Raw genomic sequence first — 20,210 nt, forward strand, 5'->3', positions numbered from 1 at the left:
GGCTAGGAGAGATTTATAAGGCTCTGAACTTTGGTCCCAGAAAAGCGTACAAAGACTGAATGCACAATCTTCTTTCTTCATTTTACAGTGCGGGCAAGAAGAGAGAAGCCAGAGTTGACTCTCCACTTAGTCTCCCTCATGTCTGCACCTTTTACAAGGCATTACATCTCAAAGGAGCAGAAAGCCATATTCATTTCCAGGACCCATCTTGGGCTGGTAAAAGGCAACAGTGGCATTTCACAGGCTTGAGCCTCCATGTTCAGTGCAGCCTGTAGTAATTTTTCTGGCAAAATTTCATGGACTATTATTTTGTATAAATGATCGTAATAGCAAACTTTTTATCTGTCTACCAAAACTGTTCTTTCGAGTGCACAAAATTTATATTAGTATTAATAGGAATGTCACACACACACACAAAGCAGGGTAGACTGGCCCCTGAAGTGTTCTAACAGCAATATTAATTTCTCCTGGTGGGCGACTTTGTCCTCATAACAATAATAAAGCTACAGTAGTTTATAAAATGCAAAAGGTCTCTTGAAGGTTGGTACAGGCTGTTATTCTAACCTATTACCTTTGTGAATTTTGATCCAAATTAGAAAAATCTGGTAGCTGAGACATACCCGTACAAGGTTCTAGACTTTAAAGTACAGGCTGCAAGCACTGCCTATGCTTTTATTGCTGTTGTTGTTGTTTGTTTGTTTGTTTTAAGAGTAACTGTTTTAACAAGTAAAAGACACAAAGATAATCAAAGGGAGATATGCTGCTTATTCATCAAGGCAAAGCCATCACTGGGAAAAAAACTCCAACTTTTATCATTGTCTAGATAACCCTGCTTTTGCAAAGAGGATCTAGTTGTTCAACTAAACACTAAGGTAAATGAAGTGGAAAACAGTACATACTCCATGTTTTCAGGTGTAGGAGTCTCATTCATTTCCAAGCAATGAGAAACACTGCAGCCATAACCTTCAAAAAAAAAAAAAAAAAAAAAAAAAACACAAACCCAACATTCTTATGAACTCAACATAACCAGCATATTCCAAATTCCAAGGTGAGCAGATCCATTCTGAGTCTGCTCAGAATTACCACAACGCAGTGCTTGGGGACACTGTGCTGCAAAAAGCAGTCCTTTAAATGATATTACTACAGTGTAGAGGCATTTATTTATCCTAAACAGTTAAAAGTGTGTTACAGGATCATCTATATTTCAATAGATACAGAAGCATCTATTTTTATGACGGAAGTCTTAAGTGTTCTTTTACCTTTTACCTTAGGGTCTGTTCAGTCTGCAAGCAAACTGTTAGTCTTCAAAGACGTTTTCTATTGTTGTAGGTGTGTTATGAACTAACCCTTGAGAAAATTTACTGCAAATGTAAAAATTCTGTTCACTCTCTTTAGGTACAAATTCTAACACAAATCCTTGAAGATAACAGACTTAGAGGTAAATGGAAAATGGAATAAAATCTATATGAATTTAACAGAGTTGTAGGATACAAGAGAACCCTTGCAGGGATTTCTATTGTGATTATTTTCTAGATAAAGAAAATTCCAGGTATCTAGTTTAATCTATATATAAAGCATTTATTTTGATACCACAGATACTTCCTTATCTAATTGGAGAAGATAAGGATGGTGGTAAGGAAATGGCTAAAGAGTGAACAATGGCACTTTGTGTTCAAAATGAGATAGGGTAGAGTTCCTCACCACTCAGTCTCGGTAGCGTTCAACCATGCATGGCCTTGCACAGAGGCACACAGAAAACCTCAGCACCAGGAGCAAGCAGCACCTCAGCCTCGGGGAGTAACAGTGGGTGACATTCAGCAGCACAAACCACTCTCAAGGCAGAATCAGTAAGAACACACGCTATCAGCAAGGAGACGTGAGCTGAAAAAAGCAAGCTTAGAATATTAGTCAAACACTTGCTGACTGTGACTTGCCAGTGTGATGCAGCTATGAAAAAGGCAAAAGCAACACAGGCTGTAGAACGTGAAGTATTTGCAGCAAAGATGGAGAAGTGTAATGACACTAGAAAACTGGCAACAGCAGATGTCAAATAAAGTCCATAATTCTGGCAATCCTTGTTCAAAAAAAGATTCACCTAAATTGCAAGGGGTGCAAAGAGGGCTACAAAGATAGGCAGAGAAAAAAAAAAAAAGATATGAAGAGGCCATCGTTATTTTATGCCTCCTGAAATGTCACCTGGGTAAAGGAATATACATCAGAGGGGAGAAAAGAATACAGCTAGGTAAGGTATAGATATAATCAGGACATTAATCAGTTTGGCTTGGATTTTAGAATAATATTTTATCAGAGAAGTGATTGTCTGCAAAAATCTATATAAGAAATTGTAGGAGAAAACATAACCATTTTAAGATTAAAATGATTACTTTCTGCACCAGACTAGGAGACAGTGCCTGCCCAAACAAAAGCCTGGACATGATAACCCATGGGTTTTAGTCCCACAGAAGCTTAACAGTGGGATGCAAACTGAGGTTTCTAAATGATTGCAAGTATGCTGCTTACACAACCCGCTCTTTTAGAACAAGTAGATAAACATGAACTAAGTCATTTACATAGAGAACACACAAGAGTCTGGGACACTGATCTCTTCTACCAACAGAGCTGCTGGCAAAGACTTTAATTTTGCTATCGCTCAAGAGAAGGACAATGCTGGTGTCAGATGCCAGACAACTGCATTAGAAGAAGCAGCAATCCTCCAAAAAGAGACAGGCATATATTACAGCATTTGTGCAATGAGTCAGAAAAAAACCTGTAAATCAACCCAAGAACCTCTGGAACAAAGCTGCTTTAGGAAAATCTCTGTCATGGGCTGAGGATCTAGGAAGGCAAGTCATTCATTTGGGCTGTATTTCATAATCCCATGCTAGCAAATCTACGTTGGAGTTTCCCCCTTGTTCAGTGGCAGCAAAAGCACCTTCCAGGTGGCTATTGCAAGACAAGCAACACACTGTACCCCTTTTGGGTGAGTATGTTACATGCTTTAAACGAGAAAGGCTTAGTCAGACATACGTAGTATTGGTTCTGTTCTCAATTCCACCACAAATCCAGTGTATGACCACTGGCAAGTAACTTATTTTCTTTGTATTTATCTTCAAAAAAAGACAAAGATAATATTTTTTTCTCTAAACTTGTTTGTCCACTTCAAACATCTTCAGCAATGGTTTTTACTATGCCTTTGTAGAGCACTTACCTAAATAGATAAATAAATAAATACCAGTTATGGGTTAACATTTTACAAATAGTAAATAAAAATGATCTTCACTGATGACACTGTTGAATACATATGCACAGAAACAGTAGAAATAGTAAAGGTAATTTTAAAATTTAATCAGAAAATCAAAACAATGGAAAAGTATTAGGAATGTAGAGCTCATTAGGGCAAGCAGAGTCTATTAACTGTTCAGCTGTCCAAGCACAGAGCAGAAAATCTCTAGTTTACTTATCACCGAGTACAATGACCACTATGATCCCGGCTGTAATCAAATACATAATTGAAAGTGAACTAAACCAGAGAAATCAAAACCAAAAAACAGAGGGCCAGATCTTCCCACCACTGACTTCAATGGAATTACCTGGCTGAATACTCCCACTCACTCCAGCAAACCAAAAACTAACAATTATTACTCTGAACAGCTTCACACTGCTGACAGTATCTTTCCCACAAACTAGAAAGCTTATGCGCAATGACCTAAATGAGTACAACACACTTTTTTTTTTCTTTTTTTTTTTTTTTTTTTCTTGGGGGGGGCCTTTTCTGTCTCTATAAAAATTAGATGTACATTGTTACCCTAATATTTACATAAAGCATAACAATGAATTCAGTAGCTGGGTCAGCAGCAGTTCATCTGTATGATAGCCGTCTGCATCATTGCATTTTAGTCTGCTTCAATGCATCTTAAGTCAAAAAATGATGTAATGGGGAACAGACTTGCTACAGCTTCACTTCTGCTTACTGTTCTATTTATGCAGACTGATGACAAAAAACTGCAACAGGCAAATAAGAAAAACAGTATGAAATGCATCTACAATAATATGGAACAATTATGTGTCACAAAATGTAACCACTTGGAAATTCAGACTGTCAAGGATCTGGACATTTAATTATTATAATCTTTCTAAACAAGAACTAATTGCAACTGAGGATTCATTTTTATCTAGAATTTTTCTTATGAATTTTAAGTATGTTACCTATTAGGATATAACCAAGGCTATGAAAATCCAAACAAATTACTCTTCTTCCAGTAAGCTTTCCTTATGCAGTACAAGCATGCTCTCCGTTTTTTGAGGCATCTGAATGAGTATTTCTAGCTAATGGCTAAATTCTTTTCCATATCTAGATTCAAAGAGGCAAGGAATATGTATACTTTGCTATTCCCCTAGAGAATGGATTTATTTTAGGACAAGAAAAACTATGTCTACTTTCAGATTTTGTCTCTTCCTCATGCTTTCCTGCCATCACTTATGAACATAAAAGTTAAGCTATCTAGAACTATCTAAGGAAAAAAATATAATTGCACAGCTACAACCAAAGTATGCCCTACAATAATTGCTACTGATTTATAAGTTCCATCTTTTCACCTTCATACAGCCTTGATAGTTACTAAATCACTGTTGAAAATACGCTAAGACATAATTTACTAACACTGTCCTGTCACCTCACTTAGCACTGGGATCAGCTTTGTATTTTTATGCTGTACTGTATGTGAGAAGTACCTCAGAGAAATCCATAGAATTATAGAATCATTTAGGTTCAAAAAGACCTTTAAGATCATCTGTATTGGTTCTAATTTTCTTTCTATGACCCCCTAGGTTACATTCATGATCTAAACTCATTTAAAACATTTTTACATATCTTAGTATCATTAAGACAGTCTTATCATTAATGCACTGCAGAAGTTCAGGTATATGCTTGCACAAATTTCTGCCAGGTGACAGATCTTTGGGAATCCAAGGTGCATTTCAGGTAGAACCACATCTCCTTCCTTTTTCTCGTGAAATTAAAATGTACCATTCTGTATAGCAAAATTCAGGTTCAGGAACTGCAGCCACAGTTGAAAGGAGAAGTATTGTCCTTTTTGCTGACTAATTTTGCAAGTTCAAAGAATTAAGTCAGTAACATCATGACAAAAAAAGGGTCTCTGTGTAACAGCCAAGCAACAGTTGCACGTGCCATTGTTCCAGTAGTGACCCACAGGTTTATTCGTTGCTACCGTGTTACCTATAAAAGAAGAGGAGAGAGTTACCTACACAGAATCAATCAAACAAGGATGATAAATAACACATGCTTTGTTGCTGTGAAGAAACTGTACGACTACGTCACGAATGAACTTGCCCCAGCCATACCTATATAGCTTGCAGAGAAACAAAATCCATATGTAAATGTTAATTACACTGTTATTCAATAGTATAAGGCAGATTTGCAGATTAAAAATGGTTGTTCATGATTAAAGTTGCCACCAACATCCCATGGAAATCTCCTTCTACTTTATTTTGCTTAGCATCATTTACAACACCAGCGCCTACAGCACAAGTGTATGACCTGCATCTCAAAACACTGTTCGTGCTTAATGCTACCCATTCCCGTCGATCCGTCTTGTGCGAGGGAACTAGGATCAGACAGAACATGGTCTGCAGACAGGATGAATTCATCTTGCAGCAGAAGCCACTCCCAGATGACACTTCTCTCACCGGACCCCACAGTCTCTTCCCCTTAACACCACATGCACACTCATGTATTGCACATACATCCCAAGCCTTAATGCACACACAGTGCACAAAACCCACTGGTTTTGGCTGCACAGTGAGGAGGAGTCAGGTCAGATTTCCCATCCTCGAAATGGATGAGAATAGGCAGCCTGCAAGGAGGAAAGCTTTGTCAGCTCTGCTCTGTGGTGTCTAGATGTGTTACAAAACTAAACAGACACTCAGCACAGAGAAGTTTTTATTTCCTTCCCTGAAGTAACTGATGTAAGATACAAGCTCCCCAGCTTTTCACATTAACTGTCCCACTCAGCTACAAACCTTTCATCTAAACGCTAAGTAGCATAAGAAGTCTCCTGTGCTTCATATACCTCAAGTTACTCTAATAGTTTCACAAAATGAAAAGGTAGAGGACTTAAAACTGATTAAAAGGCACTTCCTCTTTCAGTGTATGATTAACCTGTGGAAGTCATTGTCCCAACTAGCACTGATCCCAGGGTCTTAGAAAGCTTCAAAAATTAATTTAGAAATTTAAATGGTAGTGAGGTTGTCTTTGGTACATAACAGAAAAAAAGTTAATACGGAATGATCTCAACTCTTATGTTTTAGACATAAGCCAACTATTAAATTGGAAGAATATCACTTATGCGTACATTTTCTATAATTGTCCACAGAGGTTTTGCTGTATATTTCTGATTTAAGTATCCCAGCACTGAGGCACACAGGCTGCTGTATCGTTTGGACTACTGGTCTGACAGTTCATACAGTCCTCTTTGTGTAAACTTTTAATAACACACTAAATGCATATCTTGTTGATTGAGCCGAGTTTGTACAAATCTTCAGTTCATTTTCAAAACAAGTTATCTCATACATAGTTCCCTCTAACATGGGAAATTTTCTCTCCATTCTATTTTCCTTCAGGATTAATATTGCCTGTGCCACAAGCTTCTGTGGAGAATCTGGAGTTACCATCACTCATTATATTTGTGCAACAACTCTATCTTGGTAAACAGAGAAAACCACACACGACAGGCAAAATACCTGCTGAGGGAATATGGATGCCAGAACAGATTCTGTAGCACAGCTTTTGCTGTCTAGCAAGCAGGCACCTACATGTAAGTTTGTCATCCAGGGCTTCCTTAAGGTATGGAAGAGGGAAAGAAGTGGGAACCTTCCTGTGGACGGGCACAGCCTTGCTGTGAGATCAGCCATTTCTCCCCACGTGACTTTGGAGAATCCTAAATAGCTCAGTTTGGGGGGAAACATGCCTGCAGCTGGGCACAATGAATGTCACACACAAAACGTTGGACAAATCATGTCCTTTCCTACTTGGACCAATGAAGAAGACAAACTTCATGATTTTAGACTAATTCTCAAGAGGTGCAATACTAAAAGCTAACTACAGGAGTACAATAACTTGGTGATATCATGGCAGGTCCTCAGCTTTTAGAAACATTACTACTATTGAGGATACAGCTCTTAAATTTAAGCCTCCAAAAGCAACTTCAGGGTTCACTTACTAACACACAGGTAACCCTTCTATTTAAAAGCATGGATAAAACACATATAGCAAACAATGAAAGACTTTCTAACAAAGAATAATTAAAAGGGGAAGAACTGAGACACCTTTTTAAGGGATCTGTTCTTTAGTGAAGTCTGCCTATTCCCTCCTTTAACATGGCCAATCACTAGTTAAAGGTTAGGACTCTCGTGTCATTTCAATGTAATGTTTAACCATTAAGTTCTTTATTCATATATAAATTTATATTGTTGCAGTACCCAAGACCCTATCAGAATCAGGATCTCCCTTATGTTGTTGCTGACCACATACACAAGAAAATACAGTCCTACCTTAAGGTGCTCAAATCAAAAATCTAAAACAATACAGCACAGCAAAACAAAAACAAAATCATGTAATGAAAATTAACAGTTCTCATGTCAGTAATACAGTAGAACAAATCACATATAAGCACAAGTGCCAGTTGTTTGCTTATCCTTTCAATTAAATGCCTCTCAAAGAAAACTATGGTGACAAAAACCAGTGTGAAACGCATTAGTCCACATTGCAGCAAAGCAGTGAAAGAATTTAATGAAACAACATTTGCACTCACACTGCTACACCCTGCCTTCTGTTAGACCCACACAAACTCACTGGAGTTGATGAATTTGCACAGGTCTAAATGTAGGCAGGATGATTTGTCCCACCTTAGCTTTATAAAGACAACACTAAACTCATCAAAATGCATTACCATATTCTGTAGTTTGCTGGTTACAATATTTGTCATGGATGATAAAATAAATCGTCCATGCCGAATTTGCCCATCTATTAGCAAACTCCCACTGACTCAGGCTGTCTCCTTTCACTGTTTAAGAGCAAGTCATGCACACAAGCTATATGGCTGATGTGATCAGTTGACTTCAATGAACTAAAAAGCCACTGTTCATACGAAAGAAGAGGCACCTGCATGAATGAGGCCTTGATGCCTCAGGCTTTCAGTCATCAATTCCAACATAAAGTTCTTTCTTCTACCCTTCATCCCTGTGGTATCTATTGAAGGGATCAACGATATTTAACCCTGGCTTATTCTTTTCCAATAAGGTTCTTTTGGTATAAATTGCTAGCTCTCTTCTGGTATGCAAAGAGATGAAGATGTCTTATTCAACACCTAGAACTCCTACTTTGCCAGTCTTACCCTTCCGTGTAATGCTACAGTGCTACCCCTTATCTACACACGCGTAGTTAAAAGTCAGTGTCTGTGAAGAAATTTAAAGGCTGAGTATAATCTATATCTTGCAATAACTGACTGCCAGTTACCCGTACTGATTCTAGAGTGTGCAGGTCAGCTTTCAGGTGTAATGTCCATCACAGGAGAAGAGCAGCACCTAGGCACACTATAGACTACATCTTTAGCACTTGACAAATTACATCTACTTGCAATAATTCCTTTGATCTTAAAAACAGAAATAGGGTTTTTCAGACTCATTGGTTTGGTCAGATTTTTCCAGCAAGCCTGCCACCGTGCAATGTCTGTATTTGGGCTTCAGACTACTAATATTACACCACAGCTGCCCAAACCATCCTATTTTTTCTCCCTCATCCAGAAATTGGCAGTTTTCATTCCTTAGAACAACCATTATTAAACATTTGGTGTCAGTATTTGCGTATTGACTCAGACTGTAACCTAATCAACAACATCCATTTACAGCTAGAAGAGGCTGTAAAGGGAAAAGCTAAGCATATGTCTTTCCTTGCTATTGCCTGCCAAAGACTTCTGTTCTGTGATATATTTAGATATGCAGTTTGCCATGACTTGTTGAACTTCAATGCACTGAACTCAATTTAGATTGTTAAGCAGACGGAGGACATGGTATTTTCTCTGCTGGCTATTAATTAAGAAATATGATGGTATAGCAAAGTTTTTTTTTAAAAAATAGGCCATCTACAGGATGGCCTGTAATCAGAAATGAGCTGAACCAGCCTGATTTCCAGTGGTGCTATGTCCCACAGTTCCCACTGACGTCAATGCAGATTCTCAACAATTCCCAAGACAGACTACTGCTTTCCAAAGCTGAAAGGGCTTTCCAGTAGCACAGGAACTTTAGGTGACACCGATAGACCTTGGATCCATGTACTCAGCCTGAAAATTGAAGAACTGATCCTGGAAGATGATTGTCCAGCTAGCACTGGTTACAAAGGAATAGTTTCTTTGCTCACGAAAGACTGAAGCAGGGCCTTCTACAGTCTGAACTTCAGCACACAATAACTTAACCAGGCCAGCAGTGAAGGGCAGTTCTGACCCAACATCTCCCTCTCTGAGAACAATTGCACTAATCACTGCTTTCCAAAACATTAAGGAGTCCAGTACTGGTGCTCACACCCGCAGACACAACATAATAAGCAAGTGCTATCAGCAGACTGCCACCTTTAAATATAGGCGATCTCTGTACTTGCCTTTGTGGTTTTGACTTTATTTCCACTGCTGCAAGACCAACCTGAATAGTCTGGTAGTACTTTACAATCCTCTCCATCCAAACAGGGGTTCATATGACACCACCACTTCTGTAGAACAATGGAAGCTACAAAAAGAAACAGAAAAGAGAAACAGAATTAAATCTTTTTTATTATTATTACTGTTTGGTTTAATAGGGAGGTTGTCTGTGCAATGTTCAATTGTTTGATATCAAAAGGCAGAACTGACAGCTACTGGCTTAATGGCTAATCACACTGTGTTTGAGCTAAAAACGTGGCTAGAAAACTTCACCAGCACACAGAAGGGTAAATGTCATATGCAAATGGTGAAGACAGGCAAGCACCACCAGAGACTGACTCCAACATTTGAATTGGCCTCTGGAAGTGCCTTTCTGTCTCCACTGACTACAAAAGATGACTTGCCTCCTTCATTTACATGCTTCAGTCAAGTACCTGCTATAAGGCAGAAGGAAACGAAGGCTTCTTGTTTAACCTAGATATGCATATGCAAGACTGGACGAAGAAATGCCAGTTTCTCCCTTCACTGAGTGAGAAAATAGAATTGCACAGAGATGTAAGCATGTGAGATCTGTCAGCAAATAATGCAGATAAGAATGTGAAAACCGCTGGAAAGCATTAGTTTATTAACTAAAAAGCTACTTGCAGTTACACTGCCTGTTTTGCAGTATGTATTGGAAGACTACAGTAGTACACCTTAACTGTGCAAATTTATTGATTGTCTACCCTCAAGCCAATTTCCATTAATAAGATCACGCTTGTTATTTTTACAAATGTAGTAACTTTATAATGCTGCTGTTAACAACAGATACACTTTCCCACAAACAGCTGCAATCATCTGCCTGCATTTCTGTTTTGCATTGTTCATGGGATTCATCAAATCCCAGAAAATTATTATGAAATGTATCAGTTCACAATCTTACACAATCAAAATTGCATTTCAAAATAAAATATGACTTAAAATACTGATTTAGTTAGTCTGTATTATGCTACTATGTGCACAAAATATTAAATTGCTTGCTTTAAAAGATACCACATCCCAAAGAAAGAAACAAAAATAATTTAGTCTACTTCTTGTAAAGCACTTTCTTTTTAATTTCAAGGTAGATTCGTAGTCCTGCAACCTTCAAATTAGGGTGACAAGCAGGCAAGCTGACATTAGGATATTGCTGAAATGTTCATTCAATTACTTTTGTTTTGCACTTTCACTCTAAGCCTACGTGAAAAGCACTCTGACAAATATACTTTCGAAACACCAGTTTGTCTTTTATAAACTACTATTTCAGCCCCATAAAATTATAAAATAAATGCAAGATTCCTTTCACCAGTAATTTGGATCTTAGATCATTTGCATTGATGCTGATCGATTGTTGACAAAAACGGGTGAAACTTGACCGCACTTCCTAGAAGGCAAGGGATCATTTCCACACCAGGCATACCTTCCAGTCATCTATTTTATCTGTTTTCTCTCTGCTGTTTTCTAAACTTGTTTCAATTTCTATACTACATTTATTTCAGGTAAACACAAGTAAGTCTAGACAGTCAGATTCAAGAAGACTGAGGGCATGCACAGAGGTCCCTAAGCAAGCAGGAGGTTCGGGTAGCAAGCTAGCTGTATCTTCAGAGCTCTGCTTCAAAGTCAGCGAGTTCTCCTGGGAGGCCTGGCACACCACCCCACAGCTCTGCACAGTCCTGTCGTGAGTGTGGATGCAGTGACATACTGAAACTTTGCCTGCACTCTGACATGTGAACATGCTTTCCTATATTTAGTGCTACACTAAAACCCTAAGTTCAACTTCAGACCTTGAAAACCATCTCACTCACCTGTCTCCTGAAGACACCTAGAATTCCTTGTGCCTCGGTTACCCTGATAACTATTTAGATCCAACCTTTTTCATATTGGTTTGGGTGCAGTATTTTTTTAGACCACAGAAAATGCACCAAACATGGTAGTTTTTATTTATCTATACAACCTGCATGAAACTGCTTCTAATAACTAATTAAAAAAAAAAAAAAAGGCACTAGTTGACTGGCCAAAAGTGCAGCACAGGTGTGGGTTCACACAGCATTCTTGGCCACTGGTGTTCATGCAACTTCCTGATCCGTGTGGAACTGGCCCATCATCTCCAGCAGTACCATCTTCTATTAAAACAAGCAAGCACGGATGTGAATGGGAAACATCGCTGAATGAATCTGTAACTCAAACAAGATCCACAAGGTCTACAATAGACTGCATATTTCACCTTCTATTCACCTCTTGTTTAGACACTTTCATAGAAAGTGACTCCTACCCTTCTGTTGACTGATTTCTATTCTGTGCAGATATCTCTCCTCAGAGTAATGGCAACACTTTGAAACACTTAATACAGATCTCATTCCATTAGCTTCCAGCAAATCCTCAATTCGTTGCTGTAACAATCCACTAATTCTTACATCCATTTAATGTCCAATTTCTCTGTAGTTGTAATGTCCACTCTGCTGATCTATATGTCCTAACTAGCTGTAGCTGTTTGTGTCAAACACACCCCCAAGACTAGTCGATTAAAACTCTCCATCAGAGCCTTAGGCTCATCTTCATAGCTACAGCTCTTTACCTATCATTCCTGAAATGGTGTGACTCACTGGAGGGTATAAAGGCTTCCTCTTCTTTTCAGATTGAGGCACTCTTGGAGCAGGTTCAGCAGATGACTTTTCTAAGAAATGAGAGCAGCTATATCACTCTCATACACAAACACTCTCATGAAAGGAAAGGAGACTGCTTTAGTTTGACATTAGCCAAATGATTTGCTGGAAACCAGCCAGAAACCCTGCCAGAAATACATCTTCTGCCGACATTGCTCCCTAGATAATGTGACTGCATGGAAACAGTAGGTTCACAAAGAGTAAAGCCAGAAGGTGTCAATACATCATCTCATCTTGTCTCATGCAGTTCACTGTGTTGTTCCCCCAGTCACGTTGGGCTACACAGTGTTTTCCAAGCCAACATGGAAAAGGTGAAGAAAGACACTTCTACCATTGTCATTTTTTTCTGACAGTAAAATAATCTCAGCATGAAACACACAGCCTTAGTTTTCTTCCTCTTCCCACCTCTTCTGTTGTGATTTCTTCTCCTACATTACAGCACCTGTTAGCAATCATCATTTTCTCCCTGTGAAGGTATTAAATGTGCTGCAACCCAGTAACTTTTCAATCTTCTGCCTGATAAACTGAGCTGATTGAACTTCTTCAGTTTCGCACCACAATGCATTTGTCTTTATTAACGCAGTTATTTCAAACAGGTTCCACTTCCTGTGAGCAGGACTATGCCACATGACTGCCTTGGGCTCATCATTAATTACTTTTTTGCCCCACCAGATGAAACCCATACACGTTTTTGTCAGGAGAGATTCTATATTTGCTTTCAGGTCACTGCTGAAAACGTTGCAGAGTGTCAGGTGTAGAGCTAAGCACTGTGAAATCCCAGTAGATACGTGCCATTTGACTACCACGTCCTACTGCTGTGTTTTTGAGGTATGCTAGGTAACTGACACTGAGCACTGCACACAATGGCATATGGTTCAAGATTAAATAGCTTACAAAAATAAGACTTAAATCCTCAAATGTATTTAGTAACCAAATCTTTAGCTGAATAAATTAAACATTGTCTTCCAAGGTAACTTGGAAAACCTGGGCTTACGTGTGTTAAACCAAGAATCTCTATTAGTCTTGAAAACTCCTTGGCAAATGAAATCAGTTGTGTCTGGCAAATCTCTTTTCAGAAAGCCACATAAATTCTTGTGATCTGTAGTCCAGGAATTCCTTGCTAATTGGATATCAGATCAGCTTCACAGTTACTCACACAGGATTGAGATCAGCCTCAGCTGCCCTTGCGTATCTAGACCACGGTGCCTACCCTCCCTAAGCTGTCACAATACTAGTGCTCTTCCAGAGTACCACAAGTATTCTGAAACACATTTTTAATTACAACTGACCAGAGATCTATTAGCCAGCTTGTTAGGACTCTAAACTACCCAGGATTAGAATTAAAAAAGGAAAGAAAAAAAAAAGTTTAATCCTAGTAGATATTGTTGACTAAAAAAGACGCTCACCAACAAGTTAGAAAGTACCTGCCCATCCTGTTACCTACCCAAAAGCAGAACTGTGACACTGATCTGCCTCAGCATTAACAATGTCAATATTTCATGCATTATGAGCTAGTATTTTTATTAAGGATTTCTGTGTGTTCGTCTTGAACAAGTAAATTCATATTGTCCTTAGTCTGGACAAATACAGATGTATTTCCTACTCCACTGGATTATGCTTTCTCCCATATAAATTTTCTGTACACTATTCATTCTACTGCATATTTCCTTTTACTCTTTGAATACTGACAAAGCATTAGAATCCTTTTGAATTCTCAAGTATTCTGAAATCCATTCAAAAACAGTGGGAGGGAAATCTTCTCAGCTCTTTGTTCTTTCATCTATTTCTTACGTATTGATTTTTTGTTTTCTTCTTTCTATATGCCCTCTTCCCTTCAGTCTGTAACCCAGATGGGCTTTCAGCCAAAATTGTCCTTTTTCTTCATTGCGGTTTTTTGGCCTTACAGAAAAATTCTTCAACAATTCTTTAGTCCCATTCACTTTTCCTTCCAATGTGAGCGTTTCTTCCTCATAAATTCTAGGACTAATAGAATTGCCTAGATGGAAGATGATTTGGCTAGTGATGATTTACTTAGGGGCATTTAACACACTTAGCTAAGATAGCTACTCTACAGACAAGAGTTATTAGTGTTTTATCTTCTTGGCAGTAGCTGTTAGGCAAGCTGGAAGTACTTATTCAAGGGTGTTTATTTCCTTGAAGAAAACTGGTATAAACAAAATCTCATAACTACTTTAAATGTAATTTAGTCATTGACAGAAAAATGGGTTGACCATTGCTAAGCAAAATTTTCTATAGCTGCAATCCAGTAGTATAGCTACAGCTCAAGGCACGGCATACAGACTACATGGTATGTCCTCTCTGCATATTTAAATACTTCCTTTTACATGCTCTGTCTTTTTCTGAGTTTAGTGGCTCAATTTATCTACAACATTTCCCAAAGTATCATATGAGCCTGTGCTTGGAAGCTCAAACTCCCAGGAAAATGAGGTGTGCATGTGTAGAAGAACTAGCCTTGGGTTTTTTTGTTTGTTTGTCAGTGCTTGTCAATAGCTTTCACAAGTTCAAATACACAAATAACAAGAGTTTCTTGTTGGATGCATCCAAAATGCAGTTACTTAAGTAAGCGTGCTATCACGGGCAAAGAATAAAAAATATCCTGACCCAAAGAGTTCTTGCCCTGTACTCTCATCTAGTTATGACAAGTGGTTTTACTTGTAAAAATGCAAGGAAGATCTCAGTCTATAAAAAACACTGATTTTCACCTTCATATCCTTTTTAAATTAAGTACTTTGACTTCTCTTACTACCAATATTTAAAGTTTCAGAGATGAAAGACACTGTAGAAATGCAAAATGCACTATAAATGTCAGTTAGGCCTGACAATTCAGTATTACTCCACAACATGGACCCATTTGTATCTATCAAGGCACTTAAGACTTTCACCTTATGCATTTGCAAGATTTAACTAGCTTTTACTTTCTTTTCTGCACCACTTCAACACCTTTTCCTTGGAACTCACCTGGATATCTATCATTTCTTCCGTAGCACAATTACTTAGTTTCCTCCTTAGCACATATCATGATAAAAAGAGTCTCTTCTATGTATAGGTGTATGCCTGAATGTAATTATGCAAACATCTATTCTGACTTTGCGCAAATAGGGCGCCTTTCTGAGATGTTGGTAGCTGTGAATATTGGTCCACATATTCACTACCTCTTCAAGCAGAGCTTAGCTGCCCCAATAAACTGCTGCTTTAAATCTGACCTGGTGCAAAATTCTTTAGCATCTGTCAACCTATTTCAAAATGTAAACATCCAGCTGGCCTATGACTGTATCCTGAAAAACCCGACAACAGGCTTTATAAGCCTATTTCATGGACTATATATACAAACGGGCACAATGCCAAATACTTGTCAACAAGGAGCTCTGATGAACTAGGCTCTACCTCTGCCCAAATTAACAAACGAGCTGTCACTGATACCCAGTGGGATCTAGGTCAGGAAACCTATGTGCTGCAAGACTGAGAAAACGAAGGAAAAAAACCCAACCAAATTAAAACCCCATAAAATACTAAAAAAATATGTACACATTTCCAATGAGAAAGCCTTATTTTAAATAAAATAAAAAAAAAACAAAACAAAACAAAAAAAAAAAAACAAAATCCAAATAGGTTATAGGAGAAAGCTGCTCAAATGTCAAGTTTAAATCCAGAACAGAATGGTAAATAGTTTGTCTAGACATTGCTGAAGTCCCAGACCTTTACAGTCTTCTGTATTCTGTTAGAATCTATTTCTTGCAGTAGTCTTAATTTCTCATCGACTATCTACAGTCTATGACCAGTGATATATTTGCCTGGCCTGAAGGAAAACTAGAATCCACTCACTGTTTCATGAGTTGTTAACACTAAAAGAGAAATCAGATCTCCATTTAAAAATACCATGACAAAGCAGGCTTTTGTAAAATTGTCATGCAACAAAATTATCTCAACAAAACTTATTGTAATTATTTAATTACATAAGCATTCATTCATTTGGTCAAGAAAGGAAAACATAATGACACTCCAATAACTTTATAAAGGCTGTTACTCTGCATAGAACATGAAATACAATTCCATTTACTCTGCTCCAATAGTCTTTTTGTGCTGCCCAAGAACAGGTGAAATATGGAAACCCTGGAAAGTTCACAGGCAACATCAACTTAAGAGAGACTGATTTCATCCTATTTACTATTGTTTTCCAGCATGACTTGTACATAGTTGGTTTTCTTTTGCGTGCATGTAAAGAGGCTAAAATCCAAACAGAACATATTTTCTAAATCCAAATAGAGCACACTTAATCATACCTGCTATAAAAACTACTAAGCTACTTTTACTAAGAATTCCAATAGTTAAAAGAATCTCTCTGTGTATGACTAAAAATCGTGTAGTCTGACACTACAGGTACTTTTTGGACACGCTCTCAATGAACGTGAACTACACTGTTTTCTTATGTTGTCCAAACACAGTTTAGCACGTAAGTAATTTGAGGGTGGTCAGTCATTGGAACAGTCTCCCCAGGGACATGGTCGTGGTACCAAGCCTGTCAGAGTTCAAGAAGCATCTGGACAATGCTCTTGTCATACAATTCAGTTTTAGGTTGCCCTGCACGGAGCAGGTAGTTGGATTTGATGGTCCTCATGGGTTCCTTCCAGCTTGAGGTATTCTGTGACTGATGTGAGGTAGGAACTACAAGTACCAACCACCGTATGCATGCCATGCATGAGCACCAGCACAGAGACAACTGCTGCCCTAATGTAAATGAAAACCACTACTGGATAAGGTCTGAAGTTCAAAGAAAATATTTTTAAAGACTACTACAAGCCAATTGCTCTATGAAATCTTTTCTTTAGTTAGAAAAGTAACTTTTTTCAGCATGTCCTTCCTTTTAAGCTCAGGGCAAAATATAGGCAAATTACACAGCCCTGCATTCAGTAAGGTAGTGTTGGAAAAGAAAATGTCTGTATCAGACTGAAATATGCAAATTCAAGACACAAACTGTTTCTGGCTTCCACAGCATAGAAGCCTACCAAAAGGTATGTATAGAGTGGGAGAAAACATCTAATCCGGAGGCTAAGGAAAGACAGTTACAGTTTCTGTGCTATGGCAACTGACTGTGGTCCCCAATGCTTGCAAAAATAAGCAAAGCATGCTAAAACATTGCCCTAAGGGGTGAGGGGGAATCAAAGGCTTCCACTGTAGAAACCAAATTCTTACATTCGTAATGTTTTGTCATATTTAATGTTAACTATACTTGAAGAAAAAACAGTCACTAAATTCTGTCAGCAACAATTTGCATTGACTGAATTAAGCTTCTGTGGTATTGTACATTTAAATCTTTCTATCATAGAACAACAGTGTCACCTTTGCAATCCTTAAGTGAGTTTTAAACAATGCCTGACTTTTATTATCTGCTGTACGTAAAAGTATTTCTGCTGTTTGATGTGTCACCTAAAAATACAGGAGGTACTTCTGATGTGACAAGAAAACTACTTAACAAATTGCACAGTTAAAGTTGATTATGTTCCTGAATTACAAGGCATGAAAAGACTAAGCATCTTAAAAAAAAAACCCAACATCTACTTTCTTAAATAAGAGGTTCTCAAAACAGATAATAGATTTAAAAAATCAGATATCACATGTATTTAGAGTTTTCTGTTTAGAACTAAGGATCTCCCAATGATACATTAAAAATTGGCTTTTGAATCTTCTGTTTTATATTTAATTTGAAATGGTTGCAATTTTGTGTGAAAAAGAATGAAGACAAAAGAGTCTTGCTTATGAACCAATGAAATGGGGGATCTGGTAACTTTTAGACTTTTTCTAAAATAAAAACAAAGAAAGTCTGTCTTGGAGTAGCTGATTACTAAGTTAAGAGCAGCAGCAGCCTCTCCAGGGAATAGACCCTGCTGGTGGAAAAGGAAGAAGGGTAACCCATAGTTTCTGAACTGCTGGTAAGCCAGAGAGGAAAACGGCGGGGGTGAGGTACAGAGCAAGCCTCAGGAAGGAGAGTTTTATATAGCCTCAGAATACCTGATCAACATTACAATCAAGGTAAGATTTTAGCTTTAGTATATATAATGAATTTAGTTTCAAGTGAGTTAGAATGCTAAAAGCATAAGGATGGCAATATTGAGCTCTGCAAGGATTTCAACGTCTACCCAGGAAGGTGATTGAATAAAGCAACTGTACCACATTTTTCCTTCATCAGGTAAGTGTCCTAGCTCAGACACTGGGTCCTGTGCAGCAGCGTGCTTGCTCTGCTCTCTAAACTCCAACCTATTTGTGGTTACAATACACAAAACTGAACAGACATGGGGCATCATTGTAACGCGGGTGTCCAGCATAAGGGCCCATTAGGCACATAATATGGTGAAACGGTCATCTGGAGAACAGCTTTCAAAATCAGATGTTCCAGTACTATCTGCATACCCAGTTTTAGGGCTGCATTTATTATCCAGGGAATTTTTAGCCAAGTTACTAAGTCTAAAAACAGCTGGAAGAGTTAGTATCATAAGCTTGAATTTCTTGGCTTATGCTGTTTCCAGACTAGTATTAAAGGAGAATTCTTGTGTGAAAAAAATTAAGAAGTTTTATTGGCACAGACATGAAATGGACAAGTACATATATTAAGAGGATTAATTACACCCAGATTTATGCACAGACTCATTATCATCAACGTACAGAGATGTTTCCAAAATTAACAAAAGGAAGGATTATGCTTTTGAGGCAGTGGGAAGTCAAACAATCAAGGAGACTAAACTTCTCAAACAATCTTAATGAACCATGAGTGAGCGGGAGGCTGCTTACCTTCCACGCACGAGGGCTGAGCCTTTGTCGTACCAGCCACCTGCCCTGGGAAGCAAGAACACTTGACTGTTTGTGATCGTTCTTCAATCCGGTTCTTATTGCAGCAACGATGCACTGCCACAACTTCACATGTCCCTTGCTTGACTTGGTGCTGGCCTAATAATTGCAGAGATAGGTGATGGAGAGCAAAACAAAACATCAGTGCATAAAGAAAAAGCTAGTTCATACAGTCCTACAAGATACTGAATCTCTCAAACGCCAGTTTAAATCCCAGGAAGACAAAGGGGCAAAGCATCTTGTAGGATCTGGCTTATTCCCCAAGTTTATCCCTTTCTTACTAATAAAGATTAATTCATCATAAGAAGTCAATTTTTCAGTCTTTCTTCTCTGGCCCTTACAAATCCATCTGGAGAAAAGGAGACTGGAGTAGTCAATTAGATAGACTAGACAAGACAACATGCAGAGAGAAAGCACAGTCCTCCTTCATTTGGCTTCCTGTCTTGCATTAGGATTTATATTTCATTATTTCATTTCATAAATGGATACAATGGGCAGGATAATATTTAACACAAGGAACACATCTTAAACAGTAGGGAAACTTTCTAACATGACAACATGTAAGCACTGCTTGCTATGCCTATTATTGGAGGCAAGCTAAGAACAAGGTAGGCTGACAAGCTGCCATAGTCAAGTTTTGTCAAAAAAAAAAAAACAAAACAAAACAAAACAAAAAAAACAAACCACAACACAACAACAAACCAAGAAAAAAAAATAATCCCCAAACTATATGGATTTCTCAAGTTTTCAAGTTTTCTCCCAGACCATTTTGAAGAAAACTGGGATACTCTATCCTATTGCTTTCCTCTCAAGTGCCTTTCCTCACAATTCACTGTTCCCTAATTCTCCGAATTAATTTTTCCACCTCGTCACCTTACTCCTGCCTTCACATCTTAGCTCTGCTGCTCCTTGCACCCAACCATTTTCCTCCACTGCCATACTTACTCTTCACCCTGCCCAA

At 38.2% G+C, this 20,210-nt stretch overlaps 1 protein-coding gene across 9 annotated transcripts in view; it reads right to left on the reverse strand.

Annotated features, from left to right (window-relative positions):
- Positions 1 to 3,321: 3,321 nt before the first annotated feature.
- TAFA4 (TAFA chemokine like family member 4) overlaps positions 3,322 to 20,210 on the reverse strand; it is a 93,785-nt gene continuing 76,896 nt past the window's right edge. For 8 of the 9 annotated variants that reach the window (XM_027806600.2, XM_005432643.4, XM_027806580.2 and 5 more), the window contains 3 exons: positions 19,193 to 19,348; positions 9,712 to 9,795; positions 3,322 to 5,236 (listed from right to left, as the gene is read on the reverse strand). In XM_027806600.2, the coding sequence (XP_027662401.1) occupies positions 5,115 to 5,236; positions 9,712 to 9,795; positions 19,193 to 19,348 (362 nt within the window). In that variant the 3' untranslated portion in view covers positions 3,322 to 5,114. Of the gene's footprint in view, positions 5,237 to 9,670; positions 9,796 to 19,192; positions 19,349 to 20,210 lie in introns of all 9 variants that reach the window. The other variant, XM_027806577.2, reaches the window with a different exon arrangement.

The sequence above is a fragment of the Falco cherrug genome, chromosome 4, assembly GCF_023634085.1.
Source record: "Falco cherrug isolate bFalChe1 chromosome 4, bFalChe1.pri, whole genome shotgun sequence".
Classification (NCBI taxonomy): Eukaryota; Metazoa; Chordata; class Aves; order Falconiformes; family Falconidae; genus Falco; species Falco cherrug.